At 38.3% G+C, this 15,338-nt stretch overlaps 2 protein-coding genes across 2 annotated transcripts; one reads left to right on the forward strand and one right to left on the reverse strand.

Annotated features, from left to right (window-relative positions):
• Positions 1-3,362: 3,362 nt before the first annotated feature.
• LOC113493402 lies at positions 3,363-9,844 on the forward strand. Its single transcript, XM_026871377.1, has 9 exons — positions 3,363-3,507; positions 3,764-5,069; positions 5,214-5,421; positions 5,655-5,783; positions 6,254-6,350; positions 6,881-6,979; positions 7,458-7,606; positions 8,054-8,227; positions 8,435-9,844. Exons 1-9 carry the CDS (start codon positions 3,505-3,507, stop codon positions 8,580-8,582), a joined length of 2,313 nt encoding a protein of 770 aa, XP_026727178.1. The 5' UTR covers positions 3,363-3,504; the 3' UTR covers positions 8,583-9,844.
• Positions 9,845-11,382: 1,538 nt separating this feature from the next.
• Positions 11,383-12,693, reverse strand: LOC113493224. The gene is made up of 2 exons (XM_026871093.1): positions 11,536-12,693; positions 11,383-11,448 (listed from the first exon to the last, which is right to left on the reverse strand). The coding sequence occupies exons 1-2, from the start codon at positions 12,691-12,693 to the stop codon at positions 11,383-11,385; spliced, it is 1,224 nt and encodes a 407-aa protein (XP_026726894.1).
• Between the last annotated feature and the right edge of the window lie 2,645 nt (positions 12,694-15,338).

The raw sequence follows: 15,338 nt of genomic DNA on the forward strand, positions 1-15,338 counted from the left end.
TAAAAAAAAAAACGAAGAACACTTTTCTTTGATTGTCGATTACTCGCTAAAAGTCGCCATCTTGGAATTAAAATAATGACCTTGTAATTAAAGTTTCACTACATATAAACATACTAGCTGTTGCTCGCGACTTCGTCCGCGTGGTTAGAAGATATAAGTATTTATACCTGCCCTTTTTTTTCACATTTTCCATTAGTACCACAGCGTGATAGTTTATAGCCTAAAAGCCTTCCTCGATGAATGGTCTATTCAACACAAAAAGATTTTATCAATTTGGACCAGTAGTTCCTGAGATTAGCGCCTGCGAACAAACAAAAAAACTCTTCAGCTTTATATATTAGTATATAGATTTGTCTATATTATTCAATGTGTCTGTTTTATAACTAAATGTATGAGTAAGAACATATAATTAGAATATCTTAATAATGTTTTGTGTTCCTACGTTTGTTTATCTTCATAATGAGTTATGTGATTCGTGTTTAAATAATAACTCATTGAATAACAATAAAGATCCAGATAAAAAAATGTTAAGAATAAACAGAGATTAAGATATTCTATACTACACATCCTACTATACTATTCTATTACACAGAGGTAAAGTTTGTAAATTTGTCTAGGTAATCTCAAGAACTACTGAACCGATTTTAAAAGGCCTTTTCCAATTAGAAAGCCACAAATCATGAGGGTGTAATACCACCTTAAATACTGTAAGTGATATCTAATACTAATATAAGTTCATTATTTTAAAGTTGTTTTTGAAGACTTGTTTAGTTCCTTTCGGTTTAGTTATTCAAAATTCGTTGTAACATGTAACGGTGTTGTACGGTTATGGAATAAATAATCGCGTTTGGGTATAAAAGGGTATTTATCGTATAAATGTTGTGCTGGAGTGATGTTTATATCAGACTAGGGTGTTCTATGTAGATAGATATTTTAACTGTTTCACTGTTCACGTGTGTGTGTTTTGTCGACAAAGAGGTTTATCATTTAAACGACTTTGTAAAAGAAAGGAGGCTTTTTTTATTGTATTTCTTTTATAATACAGTCTCTATTAATATTGCAGCTGCTATGTAAGTACGGTATTAAGCTGATGCCGAGAAGGATAGAAGCTGACCCTAACATTACTTTAAAAGTCTTCAAAAAAATCTAAGTAGCGAAAAATTTAAGATTTTTGCATGTTTTTTTTTGTTACCAATCCTAACTACGTATGTTCAAAAAGACTTTAGACAAACATTAATCAAAACTAATTCATGGGCTTGGTCTTTTGTACTAAAACTTTCGTTTACGTTATCAATATTCGGTAAAAGACAATTCATTATTGTGATTGAAAGATCTCGTATACTTATAAGGCTTTAGACAAACGGTCCGCATTTCTACTGCAATTCAACCGCACAACGCAAACCTGCGAATGCAGTTCAAGCGCAGTTTGATAGCAATTAACACGACTGCACGCCTGCAATTTTGCAAGATTGAATTGCAGTTGAAATGCGGCCCGCCCGTCTAAAGCACAAGTGTTTTGAAACAAACACACACATGTGAACGTGCTGGTATAAGTGTATAATCATGTTTTGTAACTATTATATCATATTTTATGGATCGTTGATGTGAGTAAACGGCTCCCGTTTTCTTCAAGTATTAAATCCAAATATTCTAAGAATCTAGTTGTACTATATGTATGTTCTATTATCATCCTTATGTACTTGACAATAAGGTGCAACAACAATTTTAGCTAGTTTCAACTGCCGCTTTTATGGAAAAGACCGTTGACACACACAACTATTTCGATTAAAGGACAAAAGTTAAAAATATATCAAGGTTTCGTTTCTTAAAGGAATCTTTTAAATAGTCGACTTTGTAAAGTTGTTAATGTTGCGATCTTTTCCACGAATGCGGCGTCAAAGCACAATGCAGATTCGACAGGCTTACACATTGACAGAAACGTGTATCGTGGGAAAATAAAAGATGTACGTCTTATATAGTACTGTCTACTGTCTAGCTGGTGACATAAGACCACCTACTTGAGATAAAATGCTTGCAGTTGCGGAAGAGAGAAAGCGCACTATATGTAGCCATTGTAGCCATCTCTTTTCTACAGAAACTACAAATTACTAATGATAAATTGTACATGTATTTCAAATATCCCACGCTACGAATCGTAAAGGACAAATTAATGCTTTTGTTTTGCGATGATTTTTAGGTTCTTTACTGTGATTTACCTACTTACTTTGCATTAAGTAAGTAACTAGTATTAACATAGTGCCAGTATAATATATGTTACTTGCTAAACGGCGAACTTCGTTCTGTCGGGTGGTCGCCACCGAAACACAGACAAAAAAGCATTCAAATCGGTCCAGCTGTTTAAGAGAAATTCAGTTACATACACACGTACCGTAAAATAATATACATATATTATAGGTATAAAGATGAATCTTAAAATGAGAACCAAATATGTCTCTTATCGTTTTTATAATACTGCATATATCTGAGTCCGAAGAAAGCATTAGTTTGTTCTCTTGGTCAGTGTTGTGCCTGCTACACTTTCTGAACTCTGTGTGATTTACAAACATGGGTATCTATCGTTGTGATATTGTACTGTACGTCTGAGCTACTATGTGGAGACTTAACTAGACCTGGATTAAATAATTTGGCATATTTTAATGTATTACAATTGTTTTATTTATTATCCCCCAAATTAGTCCCTAGAAATTCGGAAAGAGACCTTCATTTATATAATGATGCAAAGGTTTACTCACGCGTATTTATCGGGATTGCCGGGCTATTTTCGGACGGGAACCAGCTCAGGAATAGGGGCTGTGGTTGGGTTCGAAACTAACCGTTGCATCATTTAATAATTAATCATTCCCACAATAGTTACTATAAAATACCTATATTTGACAAAACTATGACCAAGACTATCTATTTTCGAATTCCTCATGTGTAGTACATGCCTGCTGAAGGAGACAGCAGAGCTCTTATTATATTCTACATTACCTACATTCGTGCTTCGTTTTGGTATTGGTAACGTGAATAACGTTGTCATCAATCGGGTCAAAACGCCAACAACCACCTGGCGACTTACTGTGGGTTCGATGCCCACGTATGACAGGTATTTGTAGGATCCATGTAAGTCTATGCTGTCTTGGCGTATGTGGATGTCTGTATCAACCCCCGAAACCCAAAGGGTGTATTAATTACTATAGGAGGAGAATAATCATAGTATTCCACCCTAGGATGATATTTAGCTTTCGTAATTTTTCTTACCTCTTATTTAGTCCCAGTTTGCCAAATCGAGAGTCATCGTTACATTGATCGCACAAACTAAACGATAGCCCTAGTTTTCAAAAATAAAACAAAATTACCCGTGACAGTTTCTCAGTTCAAAGTTGTCATGGCCTGTCAGAATTGCACTGAAATATTTGTAAATACATAAGAGTACTCGTTTATGTGGTTACACTAGTAACATATGTTATAATTTATATTGTTTTTGTTCTAAATTGATCAAAGATGGTAAGTTGTGTAAATATTTAGCGCTTCAGATCGAGGAAAGTTAATCTGTAACGTGAAGTATTAGTAGACTACTGTCACAACATGTAGATACATCAAACACAAACAAATATTTACTATTTCATACATTTCATTAAAAAACCATGAGAGGTAAACCATAGATATGGATAGATACCCTACAGCGATAGGTAGTCACAAAAACTAAGTCGTACAAATAAAACTCGTGTAGAGAAACACTACATTGATTATTGTTTTCTAGGATGATGACATAGAAGATGTTGTTGGCGAAGTTAAGCTCTCGGAATCACAGAAAAGCGTGGCGATGTCAAATGGGTACTCGATGGACTTTACAGACAGCAGCTCCGAGAAACCGAACTCTTCAGGAAAGGAGACATACGTGTTAGAGTGGGACAGCGAGGATAGCGAGAGCTCCGTCCTCCAAAACAACGTCAGCATCATCAATATCAAGGACAGGCCAGTGAAGCCGGTCCTCATCAGCAGAGACGCCCAATGTGAAGTCACGAAGAAATTCAGCAAAGCTTCCTCTACTGGTCTCAGTAAATGCTCCATTATTGCACAAGAAATATTCACCCAAACCAGCAAAACTATCATAGAGCTAGCTGAAAGCGAAGGCGCGGTGAGAAAATCAAACAACAGCAAATCATTAGAGACACAAACCTCCTTTATATCTATAACCGAGAATAAGACTGTCGAATACAGGATAGAAGTGTCTGGTGAAAATCAGCACGCTCGTCCAAACGGCATGGTAACCGACTCCGGTGACAACCACTGTCAAGGAATAACACGCAATTTATTTCCTAATTCTCTCGAAAACAATTCTTCAAAATGCTTGACATCGGAAACAGAAAATGAGAAAACAGATGAATGTGTAAGTCCAAATAGTTCCACTGAGAAAATGATAAGCATCATAAATGACGAATCTAAAGAAAATTTATTAAGTGAAGACCAAAATGAATATGAAAACACCAGCGAATTCGAACAATCACCGGACACCACCGACATGGAGGAGGATTCTCTGATGGAGTCTAAGAAAGCACGGAATAAATCTGAAAACCAAGGCGACGAGACTCCGAAGTCTGTCGACAAAGAAGTTGCCGAACTGTATAGCAAACTCTACGAAAGTATGGATTTTCAGATGCACTTTCCCTGTGATAACGAAAAAAGACGATTTGGCCACCTGACTCCATTGACTGAGGAGTCTGTCGTTAAAAAAGACAGCTCACAAGACGTAACACCGAATAACGGACCGAGTTCAAATGACGAGGACGTGTTATTTACTAATAACGCAGGCATCAAAGTTAAATTATTCCCAAAATCGGAAAGCAATAAAGAGGCCTTTAAATTGCCTCCAATTCAGGGTAATACTGTTTGCACTGACACGGGGAACTTAAACTTCTTGTTTACTCTGAATGCTAGCAAGTCTATAAGGTCTGGGAATTTGCCCTGCGTTGTTGAAGATCGAAGAGAAAGGAGTATTGATCGATGGGATATGGGAAGTAAGGATCTGGCAGCGGGAGAGAGTCCACTTATTAGTTGCAGGAGCGGTAAGTGTCAATATTCCGCAAGAAGTACAATCTTGTAGGCAACGATCACGAAGTTGTTACAACAGTCCTTTATAGATCTTTCCTACTGAATTTCTATTATTACCTTCTTAATCTAAAATGTAATAAGAGAAGTCTAACTTCTAGAGTCTGAAAGGATAACGCATGCGACCATTCAGCTGCCTCCCATCCACGTAGAGGGTACAATCTCGTCCAACGCCACAAAATCCGAGGTCCAATCCAAGTCGGAATCAACCTCGGACACACCAGGCCCCATTAGCATTAAGGAGAAAATCAAAGAACTGAAGATGAGCCACAGACCAAGGAATTTTAGTCATTCTAAATACAGTATTGGGTAAGTAAAATTAGGGTTCTATATACTAGTACCTTTGATTCTAGATCTAGGTCTAATTAATACCAAAACACATGTTAAAATAGTTTTACCGTGCAATTCATAAATGCTAGGAACAAAGCAGCAGTTATTCGATTTCTTATGCCTCCATAATTCAAGAAGAACAAATCCGGAAAATTTGCGATATTACCTTTTATTTAAGCACGTACGTTTATTAATACTATATCTCGCTGCAGTGGTTGTGAAAGTAGAAGTGGTTCTCCGAGCACCGTGGCTCCGGATGACAACAGGTTGGTGGACGCGGCGGAGCGCGGCTGCGAACTACTCTGCATTGAGCTGCTCAAGAGACTGCGATCACATTCTTGGTAGGGGACCTTTCTTATTTTCGTTTTAAAGAACTTTCTTTGAAAACCTGTTACTGCTGGATTTCTAGGAAATTGGAAATAAGCTGATTGATACAAGCCAACGTTCAAATAATCGTCGATGTAATTTAAAGGGTTTTCGAAAAGAAATTACGACTCCTGCTCCCAGAGTTTTAATTCTTTTGTCGCAGGGGTATTCGCAAACATTCTAGTCTCATGCACGAAGACACTCATACTCCCTATTCTTCAAAAGGATCGAATGCGCGACTCGCCGCGCTCAGTGGTTTTAGCGTGGTGAGCTTAACCAACCACTCAGCGTGTAGTTATTTTTAGGTTTTAAATATTTTCATTGAATAGTTCTTGCGCCTACAAAATTATTACAAGCCAATCTAACAACATACGACCTGCTTAAAGATTTCTTTAATTTTCCTTTTTGTATATAGTTTTAAAAATATTTAATACTTTATTGACAGGTTTGAGATAGCGGACGCTCTAGAAGACATACCTCGAGTGTTGGAAAAGTTCTGGGGAGTTATAGCTGAACATCGAATTGCCGATTTAATAAGACAGGTGACTAATGACTTACTTTATTCATAAATCTATAACTAACCTCCACCATTTGCTTCCCTTTTCTTTTAACCAATCTAATAATGAATTGAGGGAATACCACTAAACACCTAAAGTGACGTTGAGGTGGAAGCAAGGCGACGCATCATAATATGAAAAGTGGGCTTTCTGTTTCACAGATCCTTATTTAACTGAGCCTAACTCAGTTGTCAATCTTTTTTCTGTGCTACAACTAGCCATTTCTTCGCTTGCAATGGAGGGAAGTGGAACATTTTTTGCAACTCCTCCTTTTTACTATTTCTGTTTAATTTCGTTGTGGGTTCCAAGGCAGTTAGATGTTTACCCCTGAGACACACCGAACTTAAGTGTTTCGGTGTTTCGTTGGTTTCATTGTAGATCCTGGCTTACAAGAGCTGCAATGACGGGCACGTGCGGCGGGATAAGTCCCATTAAAAAAAAATATCCTTATTATAGAACTTTATCATTGTAGATGCCTGTTAACAACGTTATAGCTATATTCTTATTCTGTAAAGGTGACGGCTCAAGTGGAGTCTCCGAGGACGCAAGTGGCTCGCGCCGCCTGCAACACGCTCGCCACTATACTGAAGAATACTAACTATACTAAGAAACCGGTATGTTTTCCTTCATACATTTTTACATTATAGGCGGTAGACAATCCTGGGTGGGAGAAATTAGAAAGTGCAGAAATTAGCTCTGCATCATGCCGGACTCTATAGTGGAACGATAAAGAGTTGTCATAAATGTCCACCTGCGGTTTTTGATGCAATCTGTAAACTTTTAATTGTCTTGTCAATTTTTAATTAAATGAATAATCCATGGAGTTTTTTGCCGTTTCTTGCCATACGAAAGACATTTCGGTATCGCACTACTACAGCCACTAGTTCTGCAACCTAGTATTTAATCCTACTAGGAATAAAAACATTTTGATATAGATTTTAGTTGATAGTTTACCTGAAAAATAGATTTTTTGTTCCAATTCGTTTTATCATGTTAATGGCAATGGCCCTAATTTGCTGACAGCGTTCATCAGATCATTTACAAGGATAAATATCAAATTCCCTTTCCTATTCCATTTCCCAACGTATCCAGGACTTCTACGAGGCGGTGACGATCCTCCTCATCAAGACGGGCAGCTTCAGCCGGCCGGTGCGGCGCGCCGCCAACGTCGCGCTCGACGACATCGTGTGCGGCATCGACCTCAGCCACTCCGTCACCGCGCTGTGTATACATGGAGCCACGTGAGTACTATCTGCCGCTTTAGCACTAACTTTTCAGAGAAAAGAAATAAGAATGTTACAGTTAACACTGGATTATTAAAGGTGTGTCTATGTCTAAATTCATGGTTGTAATTGTTTTAAGCAAATATTTGTATGCCACGGGAGGCGAAACAGAGTTAGACTTTTTTATTATTATGAAGAGCTGTATGTTATATTTATTCTGACTCTGATTATGATTAGTCGACTATGTCGTAGAATATGAGAGTAGGTAGTGTTTGGTCTTCTAGACAAAGTTATTGACGGTATTCCTCAATACCGGGTAAATTTGAATGAAAAACACCAGTAGAAATGGGTAGAATCAACAAGAGGACTTTGCCCTGTAGTGGCACAATAATGGCTAAAAATGCTGAAATGCCTTTACAAAAAAGACTAAAATTCAATATTTTTTGTGATTTGTGGTACCTATAGTCACAAGAGCGCCCTGGTGCGGTGTGCGGCGGCGCGGCTGCTGGTGGTGTGCTGCGCGCTGGGCGGCGGCGGGCGCGACCTGCTGCGCGCGCGCCCGCCCACCGCCGCCTGCGCACGCAAGCACGCGCTGCGCTCACTCGCCGCGCTACTCGACGACAAGAGCACCGACGCCAGGTACGGTGAGGATGTCATACTAATAGCATTTTTCTTAACTTAAAAAATATATATATAAAACTAGTCCGTCATGGCAGAGGCTCCTACCTGCGCAATTACTTTCCAGACGGAAAATTAGTGGGAAAACTAATTCGTCAATTTAAGCCGCTCAGAGTTCGCCACAGCTTTTGCTGCACCTTTCCCGATGACATATTTTTATATTCACAGAAAATACGCAGAACGTCTATACTCAATGCTGCGTCCACTGTCCAACTTCGAGGCTTACTACCTGACGGACGTGGACGTCGAGATAGCTTCTAGACAGATGAAGAAGTACGACCAGCTGCTGCTGTGCGGGCCGCCCGAGGCCAGGTGACGTCACGGCGGGGCGCCGCCGCGGCCAGGCCTCGCTACTGTGCAGTCCCGTGTCCCCCAACATGTGGCTCGTACCAGGGACCCTCGTGTCAACTATTCGCTCAGCTTACTACTGTATCGAACACTACTAAGCGTATACCCAGCTGTGCAGTGCAGCAGTGATGCTCCCCTCAAATCAACTGAACTAATTTTGTATTTTGTATCCTATTTTAAGTCCTCGTGTTATCTGATTGTTTAATTATATCGTAAAATCTAGAGTATCGTACTACATAAAACGATGTTACGTGAACGTATTTCGAATCTTTTAGTGCTTTTCTGATTGACTAAATAAAAATAATTATATAAAAATACTACATCATATAAACACAAAAATATAGAATATTGTATTTTTCTAAAATGTATGTTTTTGGACACCATAAGACTAATTGGGATATCTTGGAAATTATCTCTGTTTGTTAAGTCCATGATAATCTTTTAGTATGACTTTGTAAAAGTTTTTAGTATTAAAATTATGTTAATTGTAGGCGTTTCTGTCGAACACCAATGACTATGGCCCGTCATATCGTACCGTATTTATCATGCTATATTTTGTAACTGAATGTGTACAATATCTTAGTCCCAGCCGGTCTCATAGTGACCAGATAGCGGCAACACTTATGTATCTGGTATCTCTAACTGTTGTACGGTCAGCAACAAAACTCATTATTCAAATTCACATCTAATTTAATAATACCAGTTTGAAGGTTTCCCCCAGGCCTCTTCATATATAATGTTTGAGTATTGATCACCACACTAGCTAGCTCACTGTGGCTTTCGTAGATTTCATGTGTCAATAACTGGAATCGGAAATCCTCAAGATTATTTTTCTTCGCCATTTGTCCGATTCACAAACACCATCATTGCTTAGTGACCTCTACAATATTGGAGCAAGTTTTCACTTCATCTCCGGGTTAGAAATTATAACCCGAAGACTAACATTTCCCTGAGTTAAGTGTGTCTATGTATAAGTCTTAAAAATATGGAAGAATTATTACTTTTGTGCTGACTGTACTACAAAAATAACAACAAAAAATTGTTTTCGTTAAGAAAGTCGATTAATGTTCATAGTTTTGTAAATATATTGTATTTACACTATATATGTGCCCGTTTTTTGTAAACATTTTAATCTGCGTCGGTTATTGAGTAGTTTTTTCATGATGAGTTTGTACGCCACGGTTGTAAAATAAGTATGACATACAGATTTGTAGTAAAGCTTGTAGATATTCCCTGCTTTTTATTTTTATGAGTTGTGACGTCATATACGTCAGTTTATCATTTAGTATCTCTATTTTACAAAGAGAATTGATGAAGAAACGCTTTTGACAGAATACTGAGTCGGTAACTGCACCTGTTTGGAATTCTTCATAAATGAAATATAAAAACAGCCTTCAATTGTAACTGATGTGCCAATGTGTGCGTGATTTGGTTATACGAACTCTTAATTGAAGGTTTTAAATTAGTCACAAAGTATTTCCCGTCATGGTAATTAACCTGCCACAAACTTTAATAAAGCAAATCTTAAAAAATATATCATAAAAAGCTCCTTGCAGTATTCTTTTAGAAATAATGATCGAGTGGCTCTACCATTTCTCTGTCTCATCTGTTGCATATGTTGTACTCTCTATAAGAAAAGGAACCAAGAGGCCTTCCACTACCTTTAAACCACATTGCAAAGCGTTGTTTTGAAAAAAGTAAACAATTTTAGTGTAACTCTCCAAGCATATCAAATTAATGAACGGCAGTCTTTATTTAATTTAATGGTCTGGCGTATTTTGATAGCCCACTGCGTCTCACATCTGGGCAACAGGCTCCCCCAAGTCCTTCCTCCAGGGCTACATGCAAACAGCAAACGCGGTTTGCATTTTGATCTTGCTGTTACCGCTTCCTATGCCGCCCACGACTTCTCTGTCCGTTCTCTAGCTCCCGTTGTTTGATGTAAAGTTCTTATTTTTGCTTGTAATCGCGTCTTACTTTAAACTCAAGTCTTGGACAAAAACACCCGAAGATTAAATAACACCTCTGTTTAAGTATCTAAACTGAATATACTGTCATAGTAAAACTATATTGTGCACGAGATAACTACTGGCTACCAAAGTTCGCCAAGCTAAATATAAACAAGGCTAAGTGTTTAACCCTCGGTATCGGAGGGTTAATCTGGGGGTTGATTTGATTAAAGCACCTGATCGTGGTTACCAAAATACTTTAATCCGAATATTACATAAAATGATACCAAAAAAAATAAAAATCCTCGACTCTCTTATAGTATACACGGAAAATTTTAACACCGCCATTCAGAAAAGCGGTCTCAAAGCACAGTGACATCTTGTGGAAAATGGTGGAACAAACTGAACCTTACTTTTGATATTTTGACACATTTGCGGTTAAACATTCCGCCCACCAAGGACATTTTGTGAAACATTATGTCCTTCCACAGTTAAACAAACCAAAAATTCCTTACAATACTAAACACAAAACAACCTTACAATAATAAATTCTACAAACCAATGATACAATTCTAACAACTATGCTTAACTTATCCTAATTTAAAATAATCTCAGGTAATAGGCAGGACACACAGCTTGGATGTTGGCCTTTTGAGCATAGAACCCTTACTGCGAATTGTAACTACTCGTGTAAGATTGTCTAACCCCGGATGCTAAATCTGCTTTTCACTGTGCCTCAAGTGTAACCATCGAGGAACTGTAAAATTCAGCTGATGTCGGTAAGTAAACCATTATTTATTTGTTTCATATGAAACTTCCTCATCCCATCCAATTCCAGAAACTCACGATTTTTTCCTTTTTTACAGTTTCTTGCAGCGCTGGTAGCTGAACAGAATATTGGAAGGTGTCACAGGTTCGGTTCCAGGTAAGTACCAATTTTTTAAATATTTCATCTTGTTTTATGTTTATTACCCTTTCCGCTTCATCTTTCCCCTTGAACGAGTATTTTTTCCCGATCATTTTCTCCAGTAATTCACTGCTGCTGCTTAACCCTTTTTGTTCAGTGAATCCTGCCTTTGCTATTAACTCGTTCATTTGATTATAGATTTTCATACCTTCTTTTGTAGTGTCACAACCAGTCATTAGATCATTCACATAATCATCTTTAAGAACTCTTTCAGCTGCGAGTGGATATTTGACTCCATCATCGTACGCCACTTGCAGCATCGATCGCACTGCCAACAACGGGTGCGTTCTCCAATCAATCAACAGATTTCGCAAATCTGGTTGCAGCCTAGGTCCAATCATTAGGTCGTCGTTGAGAGCTACTCCATTCTTTCCCTTGCAGGAAGCATCAAAAACAACCCGAACCTTGGTTGTGTCTTTGTCATTACGTGCAACCGCGTGGTGAGGTAAGTACACAGCATGCTCATTTTGCTCGTCTGATTTAGATAGTTCCCTCATGTGTCCCAGTTGCAAACTCTCCTTCATAACTTCTGCGCATTTTCCCTTGTTAGTAGATGTAGCCATAAATGTTTCTTCACATCTAGCCTCTTCTTCGGTGAGTCTCTGTTTCCTGATGCGATTTGGTTCCTTGTCTATTTCCCAGAACTTTTTCAGGATTTCGTCATTCCCGAGTTGCGCGTGCATCACGGTAATATTTGATGTTTGCTGAGAAGCAGAGGCTACTGTACCCGATAAAATCCATCCCAATGAAGTAGCCTGAGCTATTGTGCTACCATCAGGTGCTCTTTTAAACCCATTCTGCAAAACCTGACTGTAAATTTCTGCCCCTAACAACATATCGACTTTATCTGGTTTGTTATATCTAGGATCCGCTAGTTCCATATCACTAACTTGAGTCCAATCTAAATATGATATTTCTCCACCCGGTAGCAAAGACGTTATAGATTTGAGAACATATGCTTTGACTACAAGTTCAAATGATGAATTAATCCTAGATTGAATTTTGATCTCAACAACCGAATTTAAAGTTAATTTGTTATGACCACCTATGCCAGTAATCGAACCCTCAACTGCTTGTTTATGTAACCCTAAACTCTGCACAGTACGCTCCGTAACGAAAGACGCTTGTGAGCCTTGATCCAACAGCGCTCTGATAGTAGACATATTTCCGTTTTTGCAAACAACTCTCACTAACGCAGTGGCTAACAGAACTTGACTACGCACGCCACCTTTTGAGAAACAAGCTACGACATCATTTTGAGATTCCTCTTCGACTGTGGCAGAATGTGCTTGCGTTGATGAATCTCCCTTATCGCCAGCAGACTCCCACTCACCTTTAAGGTGCAACAAAGAGTGATGTCTTCGCTTACAGATTTGACACGAGGCTGTACATTTACAAAATCTAGCAGAGTGGTGGTATCCCAAACAATTAAAACATAAATTGTGATCTTGAACAAACGTACGCCGACTATCCACATCCTTATTAACAAATTGCTTACAATTTCTTATTTTATGCTCAGTGCTGTTGCAAACCGGACATGCATTGGCTGTATTGGCCGCTGTGTGAAATACCCTTTCCTTAGTAACAATATTTTTACTTGACTTATTACCTAAAAACTCAAGAGCCCTATAACGGCCAGTTAAAAAATCTTTGAGCTGTCCAAATGTAGGCAGCTCGTCTGAATCTATATTGCTTGTCACTTTTAGTTCCCAATCCTTTCTGCTCTCAGGATCTAGTTTTAATGTTATTATGTGTATTATGATAATATCCCAGGAAGTAACATCAATACCCAAATTCACTAACGCATTTAAACAATCTGATGTTGTATCCATTAATTCTTTTAAAGCACTAGCTGATTCTTGTATAATATTTTTTTGACTAAGCAATCTTACTAAAATACAATGTGATAAATATTTTCTATTGTTATATCTAGTCTCCAACTGAGCCCAGCATCTTTCATAATTAGATTCCGAAATTGGTATATGACGAAGGAGTTGCTCGGCTTCCCCAGTCAGATAACTCTTTAAGTAATGCAATTTTTGTACATTATCAATAGTGCTATTTTTGTGGATTGCTGACATAAACAAATCGCGGAATGTGGGCCATTCAGTATATTTTCCGGAAAAAGTTGGAATTGTTATTCTAGGTAACTTAATAGTCATACTTTTACTCGAAGAATTATTATTTGAAGACCCGATAGCTGACGAAACATTGCTATTTTTTATTTTACTTAATGCGATCTTTAACTCGCATCTTAAATCTAAATACAAATCTTCCGTGTTAAAATAGACTTCATTGACAGTGTAAGGTGAAGATGATAACTCCTTTTGATCGAAATCCTTGACAATTTGTGTATGTGTTAAAGTGAATTGTGCCCATAATTCCTCAATACTCTCTAATCTAGTTTCTAAATATTGTAAAGTAATCCTATCCTTTGGCGATTTCTTAAAATTAATTTTAGCTCTTGACAATCGGACGTAAATGTCATCTTGCACTTTGACATGTGATTGCAAAGACATTTTGATTTTTTTTAATTGCCAACGCTTTCCAAAAAAGGTTACAATACAATGTAAATACCAACTATTTTTTTTAAGAAATTTTACAAGTCCATATATCGAAAATTTTCTAAGTGTCTGGAACTTACAAATCTATAAAAAATCGGGCATAGGTTCCCCGTCTGAACGGAATTTGGCTTAAATCTAACTAAGTCTAATATGCACACATTACAATTATTCTAAGTCCAAGAATTTTTCAAAGTTAAAATCTTTTAGGCAATAAAGTTCACTTTTGCTTCACACGAAATAGTCTCAAAGTACTTACGTTATTCTTGCACTATCACTCACTTCCTTACGACGTCGCTTGCAGCTTGCTTGCTGCCGATGTGTAGTAGTTATACCCAACGCCCGCCAGGGGGCGCTCCGCTCTCGGTTTGGTGCGCAGCTGCTGGGATGCCACTTCCACCAATCTTCAGCTCCGGTGCCCGCCGAACTTGCTTGAACTGCGGTGGCGCCTTCTGTTGGCGTCACTGGTAGCACTTCAGTGGCGACCCACCACTGGTTTCTGTGCCGCTGATACCCAAAAATCCGAGAAGCGTGATATTTACAACGCTTCTATCCGGCTCGAAGGACCATGTTTAACCCTCGGTATCGGAGGGTTAATCTGGGGGTTGATTTGATTAAAGCACCTGATCGTGGTTACCAAAATACTTTAATCCGAATATTACATAAAATGATACCAAAAAAAATAAAAATCCTCGACTCTCTTATAGTATACACGGAAAATTTTAACACCGCCATTCAGAAAAGCGGTCTCAAAGCACAGTGACATCTTGTGGAAAATGGTGGAACAAACTGAACCTTACTTTTGATATTTTGACACATTTGCGGTTAAACACTAAGTATAATTATAATGTAATAAATGAGCTCGTTACTAATTGTAATTAAAATTAGTGTAATGACGCTCGCTATTGGCCTTTAGCACTTGGACTTACAGTCTGGACACCGACCACCACCTGTTAATGCAGGGATGTTGCGTTAAAGTGACACAGCAGTACGCTAAGCGTAGCGGCATCTCTTTCCCTCATCGCCACGCCCTGCTTTCAAAAGCGATGATAAGCATAATCACCTGATGCTTTGATTTCACTCCTTAAGCAATGGCGTTGTCGGGTATTGTTCTGTTAATATATTAAGAAAATGAAAACGATAAGTGTTTGCAAGTCCCTTTCCACCAAGATGCTTTCCTTCAAGACCGAGCACGGCGCTGCGATTCAGATTAAGTTAGTATGAGTCTGACACCACCCACTTCGTAC

Source organism: Trichoplusia ni, chromosome 4 (genome assembly GCF_003590095.1).
Source record: "Trichoplusia ni isolate ovarian cell line Hi5 chromosome 4, tn1, whole genome shotgun sequence".
NCBI lineage: Eukaryota > Metazoa > Arthropoda > Insecta > Lepidoptera > Noctuidae > Trichoplusia > Trichoplusia ni.

Bases quoted from the DNA above. Each gene is read 5' to 3' on its own strand.
- LOC113493402 (XM_026871377.1), top strand. The intron at 5,422-5,654 runs GTAAGTAAAATT...ATCTCGCTGCAG, and splicing joins CATTCTAAATACAGTATTGG to TGGTTGTGAAAGTAGAAGTG. The intron at 7,607-8,053 runs GTGAGTACTATC...TGGTACCTATAG, and splicing joins CTGTGTATACATGGAGCCAC to TCACAAGAGCGCCCTGGTGC.
- LOC113493224 (XM_026871093.1), bottom strand. From the start codon at position 12,693: ATGTCTACTATCAGAGCGCTGTTGGATCAAGGCTCACAAGCGTCTTTC. The intron at 11,449-11,535 runs GTAATAAACATA...TATTCTGTTCAG, and splicing joins GGAAAGATGAAGCGGAAAGG to CTACCAGCGCTGCAAGAAAC.